Source organism: Nipponia nippon, unplaced genomic scaffold (genome assembly GCF_047370975.1).
Source record: "Nipponia nippon isolate SJK-2023a ecotype South Korea unplaced genomic scaffold, ASM4737097v1 scaffold_7, whole genome shotgun sequence".
NCBI lineage: Eukaryota > Metazoa > Chordata > Aves > Pelecaniformes > Threskiornithidae > Nipponia > Nipponia nippon.
Genome location: NW_028262391.1, coordinates 29,369,425 through 29,389,988, shown reverse-complemented (window position 1 = coordinate 29,389,988; position 20,564 = coordinate 29,369,425). Strand labels below are relative to the sequence as shown.

The 20,564-nt window shown below is 40.2% G+C and overlaps 1 protein-coding gene across 2 annotated transcripts in view; it reads right to left on the bottom strand.

Moving 5' to 3' along the window:
- RYK (receptor like tyrosine kinase) overlaps positions 1-20,564 on the bottom strand; it is a 66,255-nt gene that overhangs the window by 19,773 nt on the left and 25,918 nt on the right. The window contains exons 5-9 of one of the 2 annotated variants that reach the window (XM_087739796.1): positions 20,163-20,219; positions 18,569-18,713; positions 14,588-14,688; positions 11,214-11,348; positions 7,954-8,040 (exon numbers count right to left, since the gene is read on the bottom strand). In XM_087739796.1, coding sequence (XP_087595922.1) covers positions 7,954-8,040; positions 11,214-11,348; positions 14,588-14,688; positions 18,569-18,713; positions 20,163-20,219 — 525 coding nt within the window. The remainder of the gene's footprint in view (positions 1-7,953; positions 8,041-11,213; positions 11,349-14,587; positions 14,689-18,568; positions 18,714-20,162; positions 20,220-20,564) is intronic. The other variant, XM_087739797.1, reaches the window with a different exon arrangement.

Here is a 20,564-nt window from a genome sequence, read left to right as displayed (position 1 = left end):
AGCAACAAGTTACCGTGGAAGCCAGTAGCACATCTAATTGCTCTCTGCCTACCACAGAAGTAAAGGAAAAACATCTTGCTCCTGTTTAGCCACTCTATTGCATGCGCAAGTCTAGATAGCTACGGAGGCATTCAGGTAATGGTTATACTTTTACGCATCAATGTCTATCTGCTTTACAAGGCAATCGTGCATCCTACAAAATTCAAATCTTCCTTATGTTAAGACATATAGGCACAAATGACAACATAAAGAGGTTACAACATAGGACACTTATGTAAACGCTTAGTCTTATAAAAATTTCAATAGAGCAGGATTGCTCCTCCAATCTTAATATCAAGGCTATTTATATTGAAATGTTTGTTTCCACACCACAACCACACAAGTTTATTTTCCAAAGCAACGCAGTTCATATTTTCAAATTCAAGCCTAATTTTAATATATTATGGAAGTGATTCAACATGACACTGCTAAAACGGGGAATGTTGTTCTGGTTTTCCTACGTTACAAATGCACACATGACTTTAAACCGCAGAAAAGGGGAGAGAGAAGTATGATTTGGGGATAGTGCTATTTCCCTACATAACAACAATACTAGAAGCCAAGTAGTAGCAACAAATAGCAACAAGTAAAAGGGTCTTTGGTCAGTAATCCATTTAACTTAAAATGAAGCTGAAAGCGTAAGCAAATGTGAAACTGGGGAAGAGAGACATAACTGATTTAATGTTTCAAAGTCTATCAACTGCTAAAGGGCAGCAGCCAGCAAAACTGAAATACAAGTAGTGATTTCAACTGTATGTAAATGAAAGTGTACTGTAGATCATGATTCTTTTTTTCCTGCAGAAGCATATGGAATAGCAAATCTTTAAATTAAGTAGTACAGTACTTTGGATATCAACCTCTGAGAGCTGCCACTCAAGACTTTTTTAATGTATACTGTACTATTTTAGGTCTCTTAGGATATTTTCTTAACAAACTACGACTGAATGACAAATACAGTGCATTTTTAAGGTGATATTCTGAAATTTGCTACTTTTCCCTAATTCTTTAAATTCAAGTATCTTCCTTTATGAAGATGCTTAAGAATTTAGCTTAGACTAGAAGCAGCTCTTTTCTTGAATTTTTTTTTTCCCCACAAACTTTCTTCTACAGAAACAGGATCCTGCACTCTGATTTTGGGAGGTTAAATACCTCTAACAAGTAACTTAAATAACTGTACATTTAAGGCATGAAGTTGAACTTATAAATACTCTCACAATGCAGTGCTTTTAAGAATGAACTGCCCAGAATAGTAAGTTCAATGAAATTTAAAAATGGTACCTTGGGAACAACTCTGTATACTCCAGGCTGCAATATACTACATGTCTAATATGAACAAGAAACCCTTCAACTTGGTTAACATAAAGCTTATCATACACACTTAAGTCACCTAAGTATGCCTATTGCTTTCCCCTGCTTTGTGTAGCCTAAGTTCTCAGGATCTCTATCCCTATACCTCCTAACTGTACTGAAGAAGTCCTAAAGGGTCACCAACTTGCATGTGGCTAGGTTGTAAGAAGGCCAAAACAGACATCACGTGAATGAAGGCAGTAATAGGTCTGCACACTACGGACAGTTAAGTCCCACTTGTTTTAACATAAAACATTTAACATCTAATAGGTTTCCTCACATCTACAACTCAACACAAACTTGCACTACAAAGTGCATGTTTTCACTCATACTAGAAAAGTCTTGTGTACTACAAATACTCTGAAGGTAGCTGCAGTCCTGAGATGTACCAGATGAATTCATGGTAAGGTCCTTCTCCAAGGCTTCCATTACAGCATTGTGATCCATATTGTCTGTGTGGGTGCAATTTGAGCATCCCCTCTTAACTAGATTAACAATAAATAAAAGTTTTTAAAAGTATAATGTTAGAGGTAGCCAAGAACGCTGGAAGAGTCCTTTAGTGACCTATGATGACATGAACAAAACTCAAAGCTTTGTTAAAGTTGGTAAAATGAGGAAGTCTTAAGAGTTACTCTTCACTCACACTATGACTTTGTTTCCAGTGCTTTTCATGGGTGGTTTGTTTTCAAACACTCCTTTCTTGGACATAAGAAAAATTTTAAGTGGTTAGAAAATTAAATGGAAGCAGTCAGGTTATCTTGAACAACATGATCAGTTGTTTTTAACAAAAACGTACCTTGGCCAGAACATACTAAATGAGTCAGGGCTCTGTACAACTCAAACTCACTGTGTATGTTCCTGGAATAATACAATTCCATTTGTTCTGCAAAGAATTTTCTCCTCCACAGGAAAAGCATGATTAAACAATGTGTTCTTTAAATCAAAGGTGAAAGCCGTGTGTTTTCTTCCTATTCTAACGTAAGATGATCTAAAAAATTCACAAGAAAGTCTGTTTCACACGGTACAAAGGCAGAAGAGATCTGTCAGTCACTGGCAAGAGATGCAATGCCAGCTTTGAGAAACATGCCAACTGAGACACTTCCCAAAGTTGAGAGTGATGGGAAACCTCCTATCAGAAAGGTAAGTGAAGCCTTTTGACCTCAAATCAATTCTACTATAGAGCAAGAAACACAATGAAGACAGTAAGTGTCAGCTAAGTCTCTCATCTTTCTAACAAAGAACGTATTCAGGTTGTGTTGATCCATGGCTTCCAGTATCCCAAATACAGTACACACAATATATTCTTGTTCTTACAGGTAATGAGACACACATCCTTAATCTTCATGAATGTCTATTTAAAGAAATAACGAAGGCGAATTATCCATAGAAAAGTCTAAATGTGAGAAAAGCTAAAACTTTCATGACGATGACTAGCAAATTAATACAGAGTGAAACTGTAAACTGCAAATAGAAAAGAACAACTGGATGGCCAACGTGAAGGATCAAAGTATGAACAAGTGACACCTTTTGGCCAGGGCTTGTGATCTTTGTACTCCCAATGTTATTAGAGCTTCCAGAAAGCTACCTCTAATTTTGCCAACTGATACCCATTTTTTCTTTTTAGCTCTCCTCTTTGGCAAAGAGCACTGCACATAATGGAAGACTCAGGCATCCAGACGCACTCTAAAGCATTAGATGATACAGCATTAAAAAAAACATTATAAATTAATGTATTTCATGAACATGCAGGTAGAAGCTTTGTCACTACCCAGGGCATGTCACAACATTTCTCTGGAGTGCACTACAGTTAGGTGAAAGAAAAATCTCTCCTAAGGGATCTGGAGTGAATTTCTGGCACTCAGGGATTAATTCTGCCTTCAGACTGTATCTTTATAAATGATGCGGCTTTGAGATTTCAAAAGAAGCGTCTCCAACTTTTCAGTCATATCAATTTGCAAGCTACAAAACAAGTAGTCACTGAATCAGTTGAAAAGCACTTCAGAGACTTAATGAATGGTTCAGATGAAAGACCCCAGACAAATTCTGTGGCAGAGGAGAAACTAGTCAAATAATGCTAAACAAGCAAACCTCAATCTATTTGCCTCCTGCACTGATGTTGCTTTATTAGGATCAAACTTGCCCTTTGAGAGTCTGACCTAACAGGTCAATCCCAGCTTGAGAAAATGGACAATACAATACATTCCTGGAAACTAGTCTCACACTCTCTGAATGGCCTCGTTCACTTAAAGAGTTTCTCAGGACAAAGGTAGGCAGGTCCAGGCTTTCTCAGTTTTTATGTATTACCGATTCTTTTAACAGCAGATCACTTCAGAAGGGAGAACAAGTACTAAGTTCAGAAAAAATCAAGGCTTCTTGAATTCACTTAGCACTCTTCTGGCTTATAGTAATGCTCAACACCTTACCAGAAGGCTAGAAAACATCAGGGAAGGAAAGTGGGAAGGGCTGCTGAGTTACTGCCATTACCAGTCAACTATCTTTGCTTTTTGATCCTTTGCAGAAAAGCATCAACCCCAGGGCAAGGTAAAAAGATAGGAAAGAGGCAAACTGACAAGGCTGCAAACACACCCCTCTCAGAGTGGGAAATACATATCTAACTATTGTCTGATGAGCATTTCAGCCACAACATTCATCTTCTCCAGGGTATGAAATGAGAAAACTGACAGCACGGTCTCCTCTGTCCACATTATTAGGAAGTAACCCATCCTGAAAGGTTATGGATCTTATAAATTGCTTTCTACAACTACCTGAAAGGAGGTCATAGCGAGGTGGGGGTTGGTCTCTTCTCCCTAGTAACAAACGATAGGACGAGACGAAACAGCCTCAAGCTGTGACAGGGGAAGTTTCAGTTGGATATTAGGAAAAATTTCTTCACCGAAAGGTTAGTCAGGCACTGGAACAGGCTGCACAGGGAAGCAGTTGAGTCTCCATCCCTGGAGGTATTTAAAAGAAGGGTAGGCGTGGTGCTCGAGGACATGGGTTAGTGGTGGACTTGGCAGTGACAGGTTAACGGTTGGACTCGATGATCTTAAGGGTCTTTTCCAACCTTAATGATTCTATGATTCTTTAAAGGTCCTTTCCAATCCAAATGATTATGATTCTGTGATTTTAGTATGAAGCTCTAGTTTGGGCACAAGTGTACTGAGCATATTTGCCATGTCCAGGTGTTCTCCTTTTCAAAGGGTTTCTTCTATTGGCAATTCCAGATTTAAAGCTGTAGCAACTACCTTAATATCAAAACAGCCAATGCAATGTCTTAAGTTTCTCAAGCTCTGATCCTGCTAAGAGGAGGTGTTTTTCCTCTCAAGAAGGTTATTCTTCCTCTCGGCACTTGCTGAAACAATTTCAGTTCACTTTTTTTAGAAGATCTGGAACACCCCACACCCCCTCCTCATTATTTTCTGTCCTTTGAGGTACCACTGGGCTTTATTTTATCAGAGTGCACCGCTGGGTAAAACAAGACAGTTCTGGAGCAGCCCATATCTTTTCAGGGGGGATAACTTAGCTACACAGACAAAGCCTTTTTCCCTTATTTCTTTTCCATGACCCTCAGGCTCCTTTCTTGCCTTCAGCAACAGAGATACTTAAGTCAGTTTAATAGTTCTCATACCCATCTCACTTTTGTGGTCCTGCCCTACCTCCTGTGTTTGTGCCAAAACAGCAGTGTGTGTGGTCACAGAAAGAACAAGATCAAGGAAAAAGTCTGGTTAAGAGAGAATTTTTGCAGCTTTTTTTCCAAGCAGATCAAATTCCCAACTTATTACATGACCCAGCTGCACACACAGCTATCACGAAGCTGCTTAATATTAGCACTGCAAATGAACTGCTGTAAGGAGAAGTGGGGATGTTTATAGTTATTTTCCTAGCAACATTCTGCTGCCCAAATCAGTATCATTTCACAGACAAGTATCAGCAAAATCTATTATAAACTTTGTCCATATAGATCCTTTTTAAAGCTCAGAAATTCTCTACAGACAATTACGTGAATACCATTACTCCCTTAAGACCATGCTCCAGTTCACCGCAGCCAGCAAATCTTTCACTGCAAAGGGAAGGGCTAGAGAAATTAGGATGTGTGCTGTGTCAAAGATACAAGGCACTGCAAGGGAGAAATGCAGCTTTAAGAGTGGATTGGAAGACCCATTTTGGTCAAGCAATTAGACAAGTGGTGATGGGAGGCAGCTAAATTAAGATCTGTTCTCACGACTGTCATCTTGTCATTTAATCCAATGCTATAAAAAGTAAGCATGCTTGAGTAGTACCGTACAGATGTCAAACTGCCCTAGCTCACAACAATTTTGGGGTTCACAAGAGCCATAGCATTTGTTGACTGAATCAGGGCAGAGAACCACCAAATAACTCGGCAAAGGGGATCACAGGTTAAGGTAACACTGGTGAATGATGCCCCAAGTTAGACATCCTCCTCGTCATACACAGAGGAGCACCAGGCTCATGTGATAGGGGATAAGTCTGTTGGAAACTATACAAAATAAAACCAAGATGATAGTCAGAACTGTTTGGCAGGGAGGGGCAACAGAAAAAGGGCAGAATTCAGGAAAAGTTCCTAAAATACTGCAAAGCAGCATAGTTTTTTTTTTAATTGAGGATGCTTCTTTACTTCTAGCTAGAAGTCACTAAAGAAAATACTTTCCTTTTTACAAGAGGACCACTACTTTTGGTACAGCTATGACTACTTCAGTAGACACAGTTCTAGCTACCACCATCATGCTAAATGGTAGCTACCACCATCTTCCAAAGAGCAGCGTATCTATTTTTCAGAAGTCCTCTCTGGACCCAACAGGGAGGAAAAGTGCTACAGACTGAAAGTGTACCACCTCAGAGGCACTACTGAAGAAATAATGGAAGTATCTTGTGACTACAAGAGTAACTGTCACTCTGAATCTAGGAATGCCCACAAGGACGTGCAAGAGAAAAGAGCAGGAAAAGGGACAGCAGCAAATCCTCACTGTTTAACCCTCTGTGAATCCCATTAGCAGAAACACAAACAAGTGTCCCAGAGCACAGATCAAGGTCTGCTGGCTGACTTGATGCTGAGACAGATCTTCTACCCACAAAGCACTACTACACTGTCAGTACCCATCCCACTGAGGTGGAGGGACCTTCCAGTTCAGGCATACCAGGCTGATTAGGAGGTAAGGATTTGTTAGGCAGGAAAGGAGGCTAATTTCACACTGCCTATGTTGGTTACTCACAGCTGGTACCTGGCTCATAGTACAGACAGGTTGGACCTTTTTAAATTCAACATATTTTGTTAGAGCAGCAGGTATGGTACTGGGCACTGCCCTGTCTTCACTGCCAAAGCACACCATCCTGCTAGGTCTACATCAAGAACAATGTGTAGCTAAAGAATGCAACAGCATCCATCCCAAACTGCCACTTCAGACTGTTTCAAGAAGTAGGGACCCCTTGTTCAGCTACCTTTATTCCAAATCAGGTTGACCTTAAGAAATTCCTCCCCTTGAAGTGAGTGTGAATCTTTTTCTAAGTGGCCTTCCACCTAAACTGTTTTTTTATTATCACAAGCACACATCCGATTGTGTGAGAAACATACCAAGAATAATAGAAGGTTGCTTTCTTTAAGCAATATATCTTTCTTAAAAACAGCACAGAATAAATGGGTACTAGAAAGATTCAACAACAAAATTTAGCAGCTTCACCAATTCCCACCTTCCTCTTTAAAATCAGTATCTTTAAAAATTACTAGCCAGGCAAAAAAAATTTAAAACAAGTTGAAATTCTTATAGAAGCCTAATTTTTTTTTTTACAAGAAAGAATTAAAGAAATTGTAAAATGAAAAACCAAAGGCAGTAATACACACAATTGAAATGACAAAAATAACTGGTGAAGCACCTACTGTACAGTGAAGTCAGCAAAACTGTTGTGAGCTACTAGAGAACTCCTACAATGATGAGTTTAGAGGAAGGGATATATGTAATATATATGTAGGATATATGTAATACGGTTTTCATCTATACTTACCTTCTTGTTTCTTAAATCTACCTATCATGGCTTAAATCACTCCAACAACGTATTTCTTGAACAAAGATGCTATATTTGTACAAATTAAGTTCTAAATGATAATTCTTGTGCTTCAGTAGCAAAGTTTAAGGATACCAGAAACTATGCCCTATCTTTTGTACAGCCACGGATGTTTATAAAAGCTTTTTAAGATGCATTGCAGGTGCCTTTTTCAGCAATTTGCAGGGGAAAAGGCTGTGGATGGAAAGAATGATGACATGCTAGGGGAAAAAAACAAATATATTTTTTACTTAGAAGAATAATAAGCAAAAGTATTCAAGACGCAGTAACTGAAGGCACTGGTGGAGAACACACGCATTTTTCTTCCATATAAGATTTCTGTTCTCTCTGGCTGAAGGCAGCATCCTAATTGCTTTTGCTTTTTAAGCAGTAGCCATTTGCGTATTTTGGGGAGGAGGGGTTTGTTTTTAAAGACAGATTTGATACACTCGGCATGCACCACAATCCAAACAACTGGATACAAAAAAACCCTCCTTTATGTAAACATACCTTTAACAGTTTTGACAAAAACTTGTTTCTCTTTACTGGGGTCTTTTTCTTCTATTAGAATCCCATGGAAAATGCGCCCAAATGTGCCTATGAAGAGAACATACAATTAGTAAGTATTATGTGGTAAAAATACACTGGTAACATTAACAGAATTTAATATCTATTAAGAAAACACTACCTTAAAATGATTCAGCCACAGCAGAAAGTTAGGAACAATGGCCATTAAGGCATAAGTCCTGAATGCCCTAAGTAAGTCAACAATATATAACCCAACCACCTCTCCAGCACTGCATCCAGTTCTGAATTCAGAACTATATGCAGTAAATGCTGAAAGTTTAGATAACTAAAATTTAGGGGGACAAGCGTGAGAGTGAACTAATGATAGCAACAGAATGTAGTTAAATTAAGTATCGATACTGATGATGGGTTTATTTGTGGCAGTTTGGTCTTTGTCAACAGTCTGCACTAAAAACTCCAGCTCCGTCCTTTTCTCATCCACCAGGTCTGGAATTCTCCAGTTGAAACATTTCTCAAAGATGAAATTTTTTAAAAGTTTACAGGGAAATATTGGTTTCAGCCAACCAGTACACACAGAACAGTCTGAAAAAAACAGTATCACGTTACTCAAATGTTTTACCTTAGCTAGAAGGCATTTGGTTTGTTTGGGTTTGGTTTTTTTTCAGTCTCTCCAACATTTTTCCACTCACAAATTTTTAACGAAGCTATTACAGGAAGAGGAGCTACACTAAACAGCTGGAGTAAGAACAACTGCAGCATGGTAGCGCACAATTAACTTTTTATACAACTAAGGTTTGCAACACTTTTCTGTCACACTATTACCATGGCACCAACATGTGCATCATCTTCATGCAGTCTATTCATATGTTGCATCCCTTTCCTATTGATTTGTCCTGTCTGGTTAGCTTGAAAGATCTTTGATAGGGATTGCCTTATCCTGGTTGTACATCTTCTGTCATGAAGTGTGGGTCTCATTTGGTTTCTAAATACTTAACAAGGACAGCACAACACTTGCTATCATCTACCCTGGGACTGCAAGTAAACCCTGCAAGACAGGGATCTTCAAATTATAATCTCATTAAGAAGCAATTTAACTAGAGACTACAGGCAACCATAAATATATAGCATAAGTTATTTAACAGTAAACTAAAACCCTCCTATCTTGGTTCTTGAAGGCATCGTAAGAGTGCCTTGAATACATATTTCCAATATACAGATCTATGTAAAAGTCAAAGGGAATATTGCATCTTGTACTGAAACATGTTACGGTATCAAGCTATCTATCTGTTTTTAAATGCCGGAAATAAAGAGAATGGGGAAGTGTGTAAAAGCAGCTATGACTAGAAAATAATTCTCATGCAATCCAATATCTAGACATATTAAGACTGTAACATAGCATGCCTGTGTGGTCCACAGTTTGGGATTTTGTTGTTTTGGGTTATTTTAATGGTACCCTGAAAGACTTGTATCTTAGCAGGAACTGTGTGTCACTGGTGTGCTGTAACATTTAGAGACAGCACTGTGAACACACTACTTCTGCCTCACTCTCCTCTGGGTTTTTTGCAGATTATGCTGTTTATATTCCAGACTGGACATCTAAGTCATTTCTCTACTTCACCAGAAAATGGTAAAGGTCCACATACTGTTAACATCTGCTCCATTTGCTAAAGCATAGCTATTCCATTTGAAACTTTTTTTTTTTTTAAAGACGCCTGCGTTTTTGTCTTACATCTAGTACAATATGAGCTTGATGCAAGTTCAGAATCAGATGCTGCACAAGCCCAGCAATACAAAAGGCCCCTGCAGATCCCTCTTCCTTTGTGCACTCTCAAACCCTGGTGCTTTGCATTTTCCAATTGGTTACACCACAGCAGAGCCATAATCTCCTAAATTTATAAAATGTTGAAGTAGGTTAAGTTATGGAAGCTACTTGAAGTTTATAATAAATCGCTGGCCAAGACTTGTAAAATACCTTTAAGTTGCATTTGCAGCACTTAGGAATTCTTGAAAATTTTATGCAAATATTTCTATTATTCACTTCCTCCCCTCTAAAGCTCATTTGTTCTTAGATGAGAGGCTCAACTCTGCTACAATCCTGAACTAAAACTGATGATTGTTCATCAGGATCAGTCTTCTAGTCCTCTGACTAACTTTTGAAGGTTTTGACAGACTCAAATACCAACTGGAGGCCAAGAAAGAAGATCCCAGTATTAAATGGGTCCACATTGCATTCAACAGCCATTTAAGCCGTGTCTCACAGAATAGGGCAGCTCTGTCACTTGGTGCTAAGCATCTGAAGCGTAGCTGTGGTACTGAGTCCTTTCTAGTCATCGGATGACTCCTAACATCACAGCTACAGGCAACAGACAGTACAAAGGAACATAAAGCACATCCCACATGCGAAGGAAGCTTTTTGCAGAACCGACAATGGAGTTGAGCACAAAGCTACCTCCTTAGAGATTTAGAGGCATACATTAAGTGGGGAGGGTTAGCATCCTCCCATTGTTTTTCAGACAGTAATGCAAAGCATTTAGCAGTTCTGCCTCCAAAGGATGAGTGTCTCAGATATCTACCTTTGGAAAGTTTAATTTCTCATGAGGCTCAGGGAACACAGACTTGAAGTTGCAGCAGTAAAGATTAACACAAAAACCCCTGAATATTTAAGTCTATTTCCCTAATTCAACATCAACAAGAACCATTTAATGTTGTGCATGTACATTTACAAAGTAAACACTAAACAAGACAAAAGAATCAGGTAATCTCAGAGCTGTAAATGTTGCATCTGCTGATTAGATTTCCAAATCAGAAGCTATTAAATTGAGATTACGAGGTTAGATAACTGAGGTTTTTGTGGGATTTGATATTTTTGTTTTGATCTTTTTTTAAGAGAAGCTCTCCTGCAGTAACTTACAAAAGTGAGTTAACTTTGTCACTTACAGCCCCAACTGATTACCTCATTCCTTAGCCATCTAACCCTTACCTTTAAAGGACCAGATTATTAAGACAGACAAACTGAATTATCTACTGAGCACAATTAGTTGCTCCCCCATTCTAATGAATTCTGGAAACTGCTTTCCCCACACCCCAAATTCAAACATTATTCATCACTCTTCGCCTTCACTAAAGTTATGAAGATCAGAAATGTCATCCATGATTAATTTCAGAAAAATCTAGCTATTAAAAAAAAAAAATATATATATACACCATGCTGTAGTCAACAAGTGTCCAAGTCCTGTAAATACCTTCTTGAAGCACATCTTTTAGAGTTATCCTCTCCCTGGAGATGGCTATGTCCTTTACTTTAGCTTTTGCTTCCATTAGAGTGACACTTTTAAGATCATTCTTCTCTATCCGTAACGTAGGATAACCTGAGGAGCCAGCAGAGCCAAACAAACCAATATAAATACCCTTATAATGAGAACACAAGCACATTGCTTCACCTCAGCACCACCTACAGGTATAAAGACATGCAAGCAGCATGTACTTAAAAAAATATTATAATCTTAAAAAGATTATAGTATAAACAACAAACACGAGAAGTCATGTGAATATAATAATCTGGGGAGAGGCAGGGGGGGATATCACACAGGAATTCTATATAGCATCATGCAATCAAGTCTCATTACTAACACCAAGTAAATAAAACTCCTCCTTACATACTGAAGCTGATTAACGTGACACTGCACTTCCCCGACAACAAGAAAATAAAGCACAGTCAGAGACTGTCAGAAGACTTGTTAGAGTGAGGAACATGCCTTACCCCAGCAGGACGTAACGAAAACTACCAGTGCCCTCTTCTGGCACTTCTAGACATCTAGATACACTAATATAGTCAGAAAGGTCTGAATATTTTTGTACTAGTTTATGAATCGCTAGAGAAAAATCTTGAGAATTACTTTGATGGTAGGTTTTTTAATTTAAATGTTACTGAAAACAAGGTTAATATGATTGTGGAAGGACTAAGAATGTTCTTCCTGTTTATTTCATGCATCCAACCTTTTTTCCTATTATATTCGTTTTTCCTGTGCTACCAGGGGTGTCCCAAAACAGGTAAGAGCCATTCTGAAACAATACAGACTGAACACAGCAAATACATCCCATTTAGGCATACCAGCTACCATGCTTGTCAAGGTGAGGAGGGTTTAATCATCACTATGGGCTTGGCTTCTAGGCCACCTTCACGACAAGTCCTCCTCTCCCCTTTTGCCAGAGGCTCAGTAATGAGTTTCCAGGGGTCATATTTAAATTAACCAAACAGTGTCACGTAGAGAGCCAACCTAAAAACCTGAGGTCGATAGGACATCAACAGCAGAATGCAATCTGGGATAAGAGATGGAAAACAAAACGGCTGGGGAGGGACTTTGGGTGGCAAGAGGGAAAAACCAGCTCAAGAACTAGTTGCATGCTAAGGTCTCTTCCAAACTCTGTGGAAAGGAGTTTTTTAAAATATTTTTATATTTATTTATTTTTATTTTAAAATTAATTCTTCTACTAAAGAAATTTTAAAGGCAGTTTTTTGCAAGGGAAAGATGAAAAAGACACTATTTTTTTAAGGAGATATAGCTCAATTTAGAAGAAAGCCAAAACTTTTCCAAAGTTGCAGGTGTTCAATCTTAGGTAAAAACCTGCTTCCACACATGGGGAGGAAGCAAGAAAACACAGCAGGGCTGAACAGTAATCACGACACTTGTGCAGTGCTCCCCAATGAATTGGGATGGTCTGTATCACTATTAAGTGCAATCAGAAGAAAATGGGAGAGACTTTTGGGTCTTACTGGTTCCTTTTAAAAAAAAAAAAAAAAAATCAAGTCATTAATCATTAGTTTTACCTAGCTCTAAGTAACAGATCTACATTGACAATTCTACTCATTAGATTGCTGAACAAAGTCTCCTCATGCAATTAATACAAAACTATTGAGCATTACGGAAGAGAAAATCACTGGTGGCAGTAGATGAAAACAGGAGCCATTTAATTTACACTTTCTGAAAAGGTCAGGAGTGCCTGGGCATGATTTCAGCTTGGCAGTTCCCACTTTATTGAGAAAAACACGAATTTGAGTTTAACAGAGAGAGAGTTTGTTTCTCTGGTGGGGCTCCCCCATTTTTCTCACTTTGTAATATAAACCCTTACCTCACTTTAGATCTTTTAAAGCAGGCTCTCCAGCAGTAGCTGAAGCCAATTGAGTTTGGGGCTAAGTCCTGCCCTCTTCCAATGCTCAGTCATGTAGACCCTTAGCTTCTAAGCACCAATCTTGGTGCTCATACGGCTAGGCTACAAGCCGGCTCAGAGACCCAAGTCAACCAAAAACCCATCACTCTACAAAAGAAGTCAGTTTTTGGCTGACTTGGGTCTCAACAACCCCATGCAACGCTACAGGCTGGGGGAGGAGTGGCTGGAGAGCTGCCTGGCAGAAAAGGACCTGGGGGTGTTGGTTGACAGACGCCTGAACATGAGCCAGCACTGTGCCCAGGTGGCCAAGAGGGCCAATGGCATCCTGGCCTGTATCAAGAATAGTGTGGCCAGCAGGACCAAGGAGGTGATAGTGCCCCTGTACTCAGCACTGGTGAGGCCGCACCTCGAATACTGTGTTCAGTTTTGGGCCCCTCACTACAAGAAGGACAGCGAGGTGCTGGAGCGTGTCCAGAGAAGGGCAACAAAGTTGGTGAAGGGTCTAGAGCACAAGTCTTATGAGGAGCAGCTGAGGGAACTGGGGTTGTTTAGCCTGGAGAAGAGGAGGCTGAGGGGAGACCTTATTGCTCTCTACAACTACCTGAAAGGAGGTTGTAGCGAGGTGGGGGTCGGTCTCTTCTCCCTAGTAATGAGTGATAGGACGAGAGGAAACGGCCTCAAGCTGCGCCAGGGGAGGTTTAGGTTAGATATTAGGAAAAACTTCTTCACTGAAAGGGTGGTCAAGCATTGGAACAGGCTACCCAGGGAAGTGGTTGAGTCTCCATCCCTGGAGGTATTTAAAGAACAGATAGATGTGGTGCTCGAGGACATGGTATAGTGATGGACTTGGCAGTGATAGGTTAACGGTTGGACTTGATGATCTTAAAGGTCTTTTCCAACCTTAACAATTCTATGATTCTATGATTCTGAATCATCTTGCAGAATAGGTGCCAGCACAGGGGAAAAGGCAAACGCTTATGGTCAGTCCAACCTTAGATGAGACTGAACCACCAGGCAACTGCACACCAAGTGTGTCCCTACACCATCCAGCTTCCCTACAGTCTGAACAGTCCCTTCGCTGGAGTGATGCTATATGGGATATAGAAGACTAGAGAAGACAGACAATAATTGGAGGAGTAAACACTCTGCAGATAATAAATACCTCCAGTAATTACAGAATTAACACAGAACATAGCTAGTATCAGTCTATCACAGAGTATATACAACACTGCCACCCTTCCTTTTAATTCACTGCTCTTTTTAACTATTTAACATTCTTTCAAGCAAAGCTGTAAACAAAAAGAAATCACAAATATATCATCCTCAAAGTTCATTTCCTTTTCAGCAGCAAGATGAAAAGACTAATTGGTGAGACTCCTACCACTAAATACTCCAGCTGTGTCCAAGAGGGTCTGTTGCAAGGGTCTGTAATTAGATTAACACTTACTGGTTACTGGCGTTGCATTGTTTGGCGTGTCAGCTCGCAAGTACTGTGTTGTCTGTGTGGAAGGTTGGGATAAACCTTGTGAGCTACTGCTGTCACTAATGCTGTTTTAAAAAACAAAAATGGACATGAACATGACTGCTTGCCACTGTAATAAATTCAAAATTAACATATCAAAGTTAAAAACAGAAGATTTTCCAGGCTAGACTTTGAAAGAATGGCATTTTTTAAAGTCTCTCACACATTAAAACGTATTTTAAGTAACTCAAAAATCTTAGCACTTCGGTCTGCTGAGCATGAACAAGTTACTCCTACTTGTTTTGCAGAATTTGCCCTATTTTCCAGTACTTTTTCCCCACTTTTGAAAAATCAAGGTGACAAAATATTTATTGCAAGAACCGCCATGTCATACCAGAATCAACAAAAATATATTCCAGAGAAGACTTGTATTTGTTTCATGGTACCAACATCCCACTGAGAATCAACAATGACTACAAAAGTTTGAAAGCAGTAGCCTGAGCCAAACAGAGAGGAACCCATAACACCCTGCAAAGCTTAACTAGCTTTTTCAACCAGAGAGTTCTCTTCTTGCTTGCTCTGGGCATGCCAGCTGCTAGCTCTATCTGCTGCCCTTTAATTCCTGTGCTGGAGCAAATATTGAAAAGATACTCCCTAGTTCACTGTTGCAAATGGTTGTTTGCCCTATGCCACTGTACCTGTCTCAGCTCTCTTTTACAGACCAAACTGCCCTAGCCTACTTTGTCATTCCTCTCTCTAAGGATACTTGTTGTCCCTTCCAGGGCCACCTACAATGTACTTTTGAGATATTTCTTTGGGTAGAAGGACCATAGCTCCACATAGTATTCAAGAGGCAGTCAAACCATAGCTTAAACCATAGGAGGATGTTTTCTGTCTTATCCTCATAGACAAAATCCTACAAAAAGTTGTAGCTGTAATGGCCTCAGAATAGATGAGGAATTTTGCAGGCAAAGGCAGTACCTGTTACTAGCTCAGATGACAGGGCCAGAAGAAGCTTTTTTGATCTCCCTCCCAAGCACACACAAACATCCCCCCCTTTTTTGAAACTTAAAAGCTTCTCCACTTCTGCTGACTGTATCGGGAGAACAGAGAAGAGATTTTTTTGGGGGGTATAACCCTCTGCCTTGCCAAATAATCAACAATCCATTTTCTTCTTAGGCTGCTATTGAGTACTGCAGTGCTAGCCATCCTTGTAGGATTTTTAGACATGCTTGGTGATGCCCTCAAGGACCACTGTTAGCTTTGAAGCAAGACTTCCTTTAAAAAAAAAGAAAGCCAAGTCAACTCTTCCCCATTATACCATAATCACAGATGCACCTGCTGAATTTTTTCTTTAGAACAGAATTTACTAATTCTCACAATGCAAACATCAGGCTTACTGATTTATAGCTGGCCTTGATCTCTCTCCGGAAACTTTTTTTAAAGTTATTCCCACATTCACTGTCTTCCAGGTGTAGGCTTCCAGCATAGTTTTTAGCACAAGGTTAAAAGCCACAGCTGGTGGTCTAGCTACTCCACTTTAACTTCCTTTAGTTTCTGAATGAATATTCTCTGGTGCTGGCAACTTATTGCTGCTTATTTTAACTGTTTGCACTATTGCATCTATGAGCTGCTTCAATGTGATCCACTCTGCAGCAAGTTCCCTGGCAAGAAGTGTCCTGGCATGGTCACTGCATTAAACACTGATGCGGGACTTGCATTTCATTTTCCTGCTATGGCTTTATCTTCCCTGGAAACTCCTTTTGTAACTTGATCACTTACCAGCCCTACAGATTTCTTTGGCTGCCTTCCTGCTGCAGGCAATTTTGAAAAAGGAATTATTCTTTTTATGTCTGTTGCAAGTTTGAAAAACAACTTTTTTGGTCAGAGTCATTTTGGTTTTTAGGTTTATGTTTATGAGCTGTCTTAGTTTTCTCACTTGTACACTACATCAGCTTTTTGAACAATGCCTTCTTGCTTTTAATAACCTCCATTATCCTGCTGTTAAGCCATGCCAGCTTTCTTTGGCACTTTTTCAAGTGTCTTTGATAGGAGGCATGCAAGCATTTGCTCTGAACTTTCAATACAACATTCTTAAATAGTTCATGTGCAGCCTGTGAACTCAGCTGCCTGGTTTTAGCTTCTATTTAACAGCCTTCCTCATTTTTATTTAGTTCTGGTTTTTGAAATTAAGAGCAATGGCAGTGGGTTTTTCAGCCTCAGTTGCTCCTCGGAGGTCATTAACCCTAACGACATTATCATCTTTGATTCAGAACCCCTTTACAGCAATGTTTTGAGATTGTTATTCAAAACCAAATCAAAAGCTGTTTCTTCTCTCATGAGTTCCTTGACTAGCTGCTACATCAAGCAGTCACTGATCATACATAATGCTAGTGCATAACATTGAGGCTAAATTATAACACTGAACCAGTTTCTCAGCCAAGCACCAAAACATCACCTCGCAGTCTCTTTGCTGGCTCCTGTGCACGCTGCCCGTTCTGAAAACAAAACTCCACAGATCTGATTTTCAGGCCCATTTTGCCTCTGTTACACCTTTGCTACGACACTAGTTGAACACAGCTCTTATCCAGGAGCGCATCCAAGGTTTTCTCAGGTGAGGCACCTTTGGGCTCAAAAAACAAGTCATCACATGGCTCTCTGAAGAACTAAATCCCACTATCTGCACAAACTTCACAGAAATTATCAGAAGGCCATATACTGATTCAGAGCAAATTCTTTAACACTTGCAAGCTACAGAGTATTAACATTAGATGAATTTTTAGCTTCTATCTCCACAGAAATCAAGTAGAATGGAGTGGATGAAAGGATATTTGACTACACTGCTAGGCTGAGACAGTCTCTCAAAAAACTTGTAGATGACACTACCATTTACACACTCTAGAAATGTAATACTTTTCATTTCTGAGTTAAAGCAAGCTGAACATCCTTTAACATCTTGTATTGATTAAAAACCCTCAGTAGACAATTAGGCACAAATGAATTGAGGAAAGCTGACAAGTCATTTGGTTAGATAATCAGGCCTTGAAAAACCATTACTACTTAGTACACTGACCCCTCAAAAAAACAAGTGATATGGGGACACCAAAGAAGTAAATGGCAGAAAGAAAATCAGAAAGAAACAGATGGATGGATATAGAGGAAGGTGAAAAGACAGAGCTACTCTGAGAAGCTGCAAGCAGGAACAGAAACAGTTCAAGACGCCCTTTCAACAGGGGTGACCACCCACAGGCCTGACTCTTTTCCAAAGTATTCCACTTCAAAACTGCCTGCTTCTGAACAGTTGCAATCTGATGCAGCTTGTTCACACAGCCTCAGCAGAGCCTCCATCCACCTGCTTCTTCAGCCTCCCTTCCGCTTCTGTGTTTAATCCCCACTCAGCTGACCGTATTGCCCTTGGGTTCATGTTACAAGTCCTTTTTGCATGCATATGCCAATTTGGTTTTTCTGGATTGAAAATACATTTGAGAGCGAGCCCATTTTCAGCTTTATAACCAACCAGTTGTAATCCCCAGACTTTACCCTAAAGCCAATATGAATACTGGTAAATAAATCAACATAGAGAAAACTGAAATTGAATCTCCTGTAGAAGTCAGTAAAAAACCCAAATATTTTCAGTGTGCCCAGGTATTATCAAATTTCCTTCAATCCTGACAATCCCTATATATCTGATTCTGTCCAAATTTCCCCACTGTGTGTCCTCCACGCAACTATTCTGGCAAAAACCCAACAGCCACAACCCTCCTACCCCACTAACAGCAGAGCACCTGAGACTGCTGCCTTTCTGCAGTATAGCACTTACCACAACTCTGCACAGGTAGTAATTGTTACAGCTTGACATCAAGAGCAGAAATTGCAAGCTACTATAGTGCTCATTTTGAGACCACAACTCCCACAAATCTGAGTAAACGTGTCCCAAAAATGAACCTGAAAAGCTTGAATACATACCTGTCATCCAACTCTATCCTTTTCATGCTGTGGAGATGCAAGACAGCTAATATTATTGCCACCAGGAATATAACAGCACAGCACACACCTACACTGATATAAAACACGCGGGTAGAAGTGGTGGGAGCTGCGTTTACAGGATCAACTGAAACAGAAAAGTGAAAAGTTACTGAACCTTGAGAACCCAAACAAACAAACCACCCACCCAAACAAACCCCACAACAAATGACATTTCATTAGTTCCCAGCAGGCTGACGTGTCAGGAGGGCAGTGCTGCTGTCCCCAGACTCGCCCCCGGTGCCCTGCCACCCAGGTCGGGCAGGAAGAGGGAGCAGGGAGCCAGCCTGCAGAGACAGACCATGGTAACCCCCCAGAAGAACAAGCACCACAGCTCCTGCTGCAGCGAAGCAGGGCAGGGCCCAGCAAGCCACTCAATGCCTCCATTTATGTACTGGGACAAAAGGAGGGTTCCTACTGAAGGATAAAAGCTAGCCAGGAACCTCCTAAAGTGGGTTTATTGGTCCTGTTGGTTCTACCTCGCACAACCGCACAACCCTCCTTCATGGGTCCCATGCTGCAAACACAGTAGGAGTATGGACAAACCCAGCCTCCAGCTCAGCAGGGCCCCAATGCAGCAAGTGGCACAGACTTGCTAGTTGGTGCTAGAAGAGCAGAAGTCACCTGCACACCAGGACACACACCAATACAGTAAGTAAAATGAGACTAATACCTAGGTGCAGCGCAATAGTGGTGCTTACTCACGAACCGAAAGTGCCAGAGCATGCAACTTCAGCTTCTCCTCCTGATTTTAGGGTATGATGGGTGGGTTATGGCCCCCTGACCTGAATCTTAATGCAGCAGTGTTAACAGGGCGGTTAACCCTCTTTCTCAAAAGAATCTCAGCTGCAGTGAGTTTTACGGCAAAATTCTGCAGTTGCATCTTGGCAGCAGAGGGCCATCTGCCGTGCTAGACTTCAGCTAGAGCTAAGCAGCAACACGGGCAGAGGGACTGTAGGCAGGAAGAAGCAATAGCCCTAGCCGTCCCCAATTTTAAATCACACATCAGGGAGAACAATTGCCCTAGAAGAGACGGCAGGTGGTAAAGAGAAAACTGAGCAATGCACTCCGCTGCTTTCCAAAAGCATTTTGGCAAAAATGTTTACATTTTGGATACTACAGAGGCTGAGCACAGTCAGTCATCAGACAATATTTCCAGCTAGAAGAGGAGTGAGTAAAAGAAACGACCTCATTCTATTCATTCAATACTGACAAGTTAAAACAGCAAACCAGACAGGTCCTAAAGTCAAGAAAATAGATCACAGTCATGTATGGAAACCAGAGCCCCTAAGACGTGATAAAAACAAAGTTGTTAGGAGACTTGGAATAAGTTTTTTTCCTCTTCACTAGTATATATTCCCAGTTAAAATAATTAATTAAAAAAAATCCCTACTAAAATACTGGGTATAATACAGACTACCTGGGGAGTGTTTTCACAGGGAGAGCTGTGGAAACAGGAATAACATTGCAAGTTTTTCATTTTTTACACCTTAAGTAAGTTGTACCTGAAATAAGTTGTATACTCAGGATTACTTACAGATAGCCTTGCTGCTGTTTTTATCGGAAGTTGGAGATTTTACCTCTGGTTCAAGCTCTAAACAGACGAGAGAAAACCATTAAGTTTGGTACACATTAATTATTGTAGCCCTTCACAGGAAGTCAATTGCCTCATTTATGGAAAAACAAATCTGCTTTTCCAAATTGGTGAGCTGACATAAGGACTATAGTTATCTCTATATTTCCATTTTAAATACCTAACCACCATATAATAAAAATCACACTTAAGACACATAGGTCACATTTCACCACTGGTACACATGTCCACTGAGGCCATGCTTGAACTCATTGAATCTACCTACCTCAAAAAGCCCTCCGGCTTGTCCACCAAAGTCCAAAGCAGCAGACAGTAGAAAGAGGAGGTGCAGAGTATGTGAGTGTA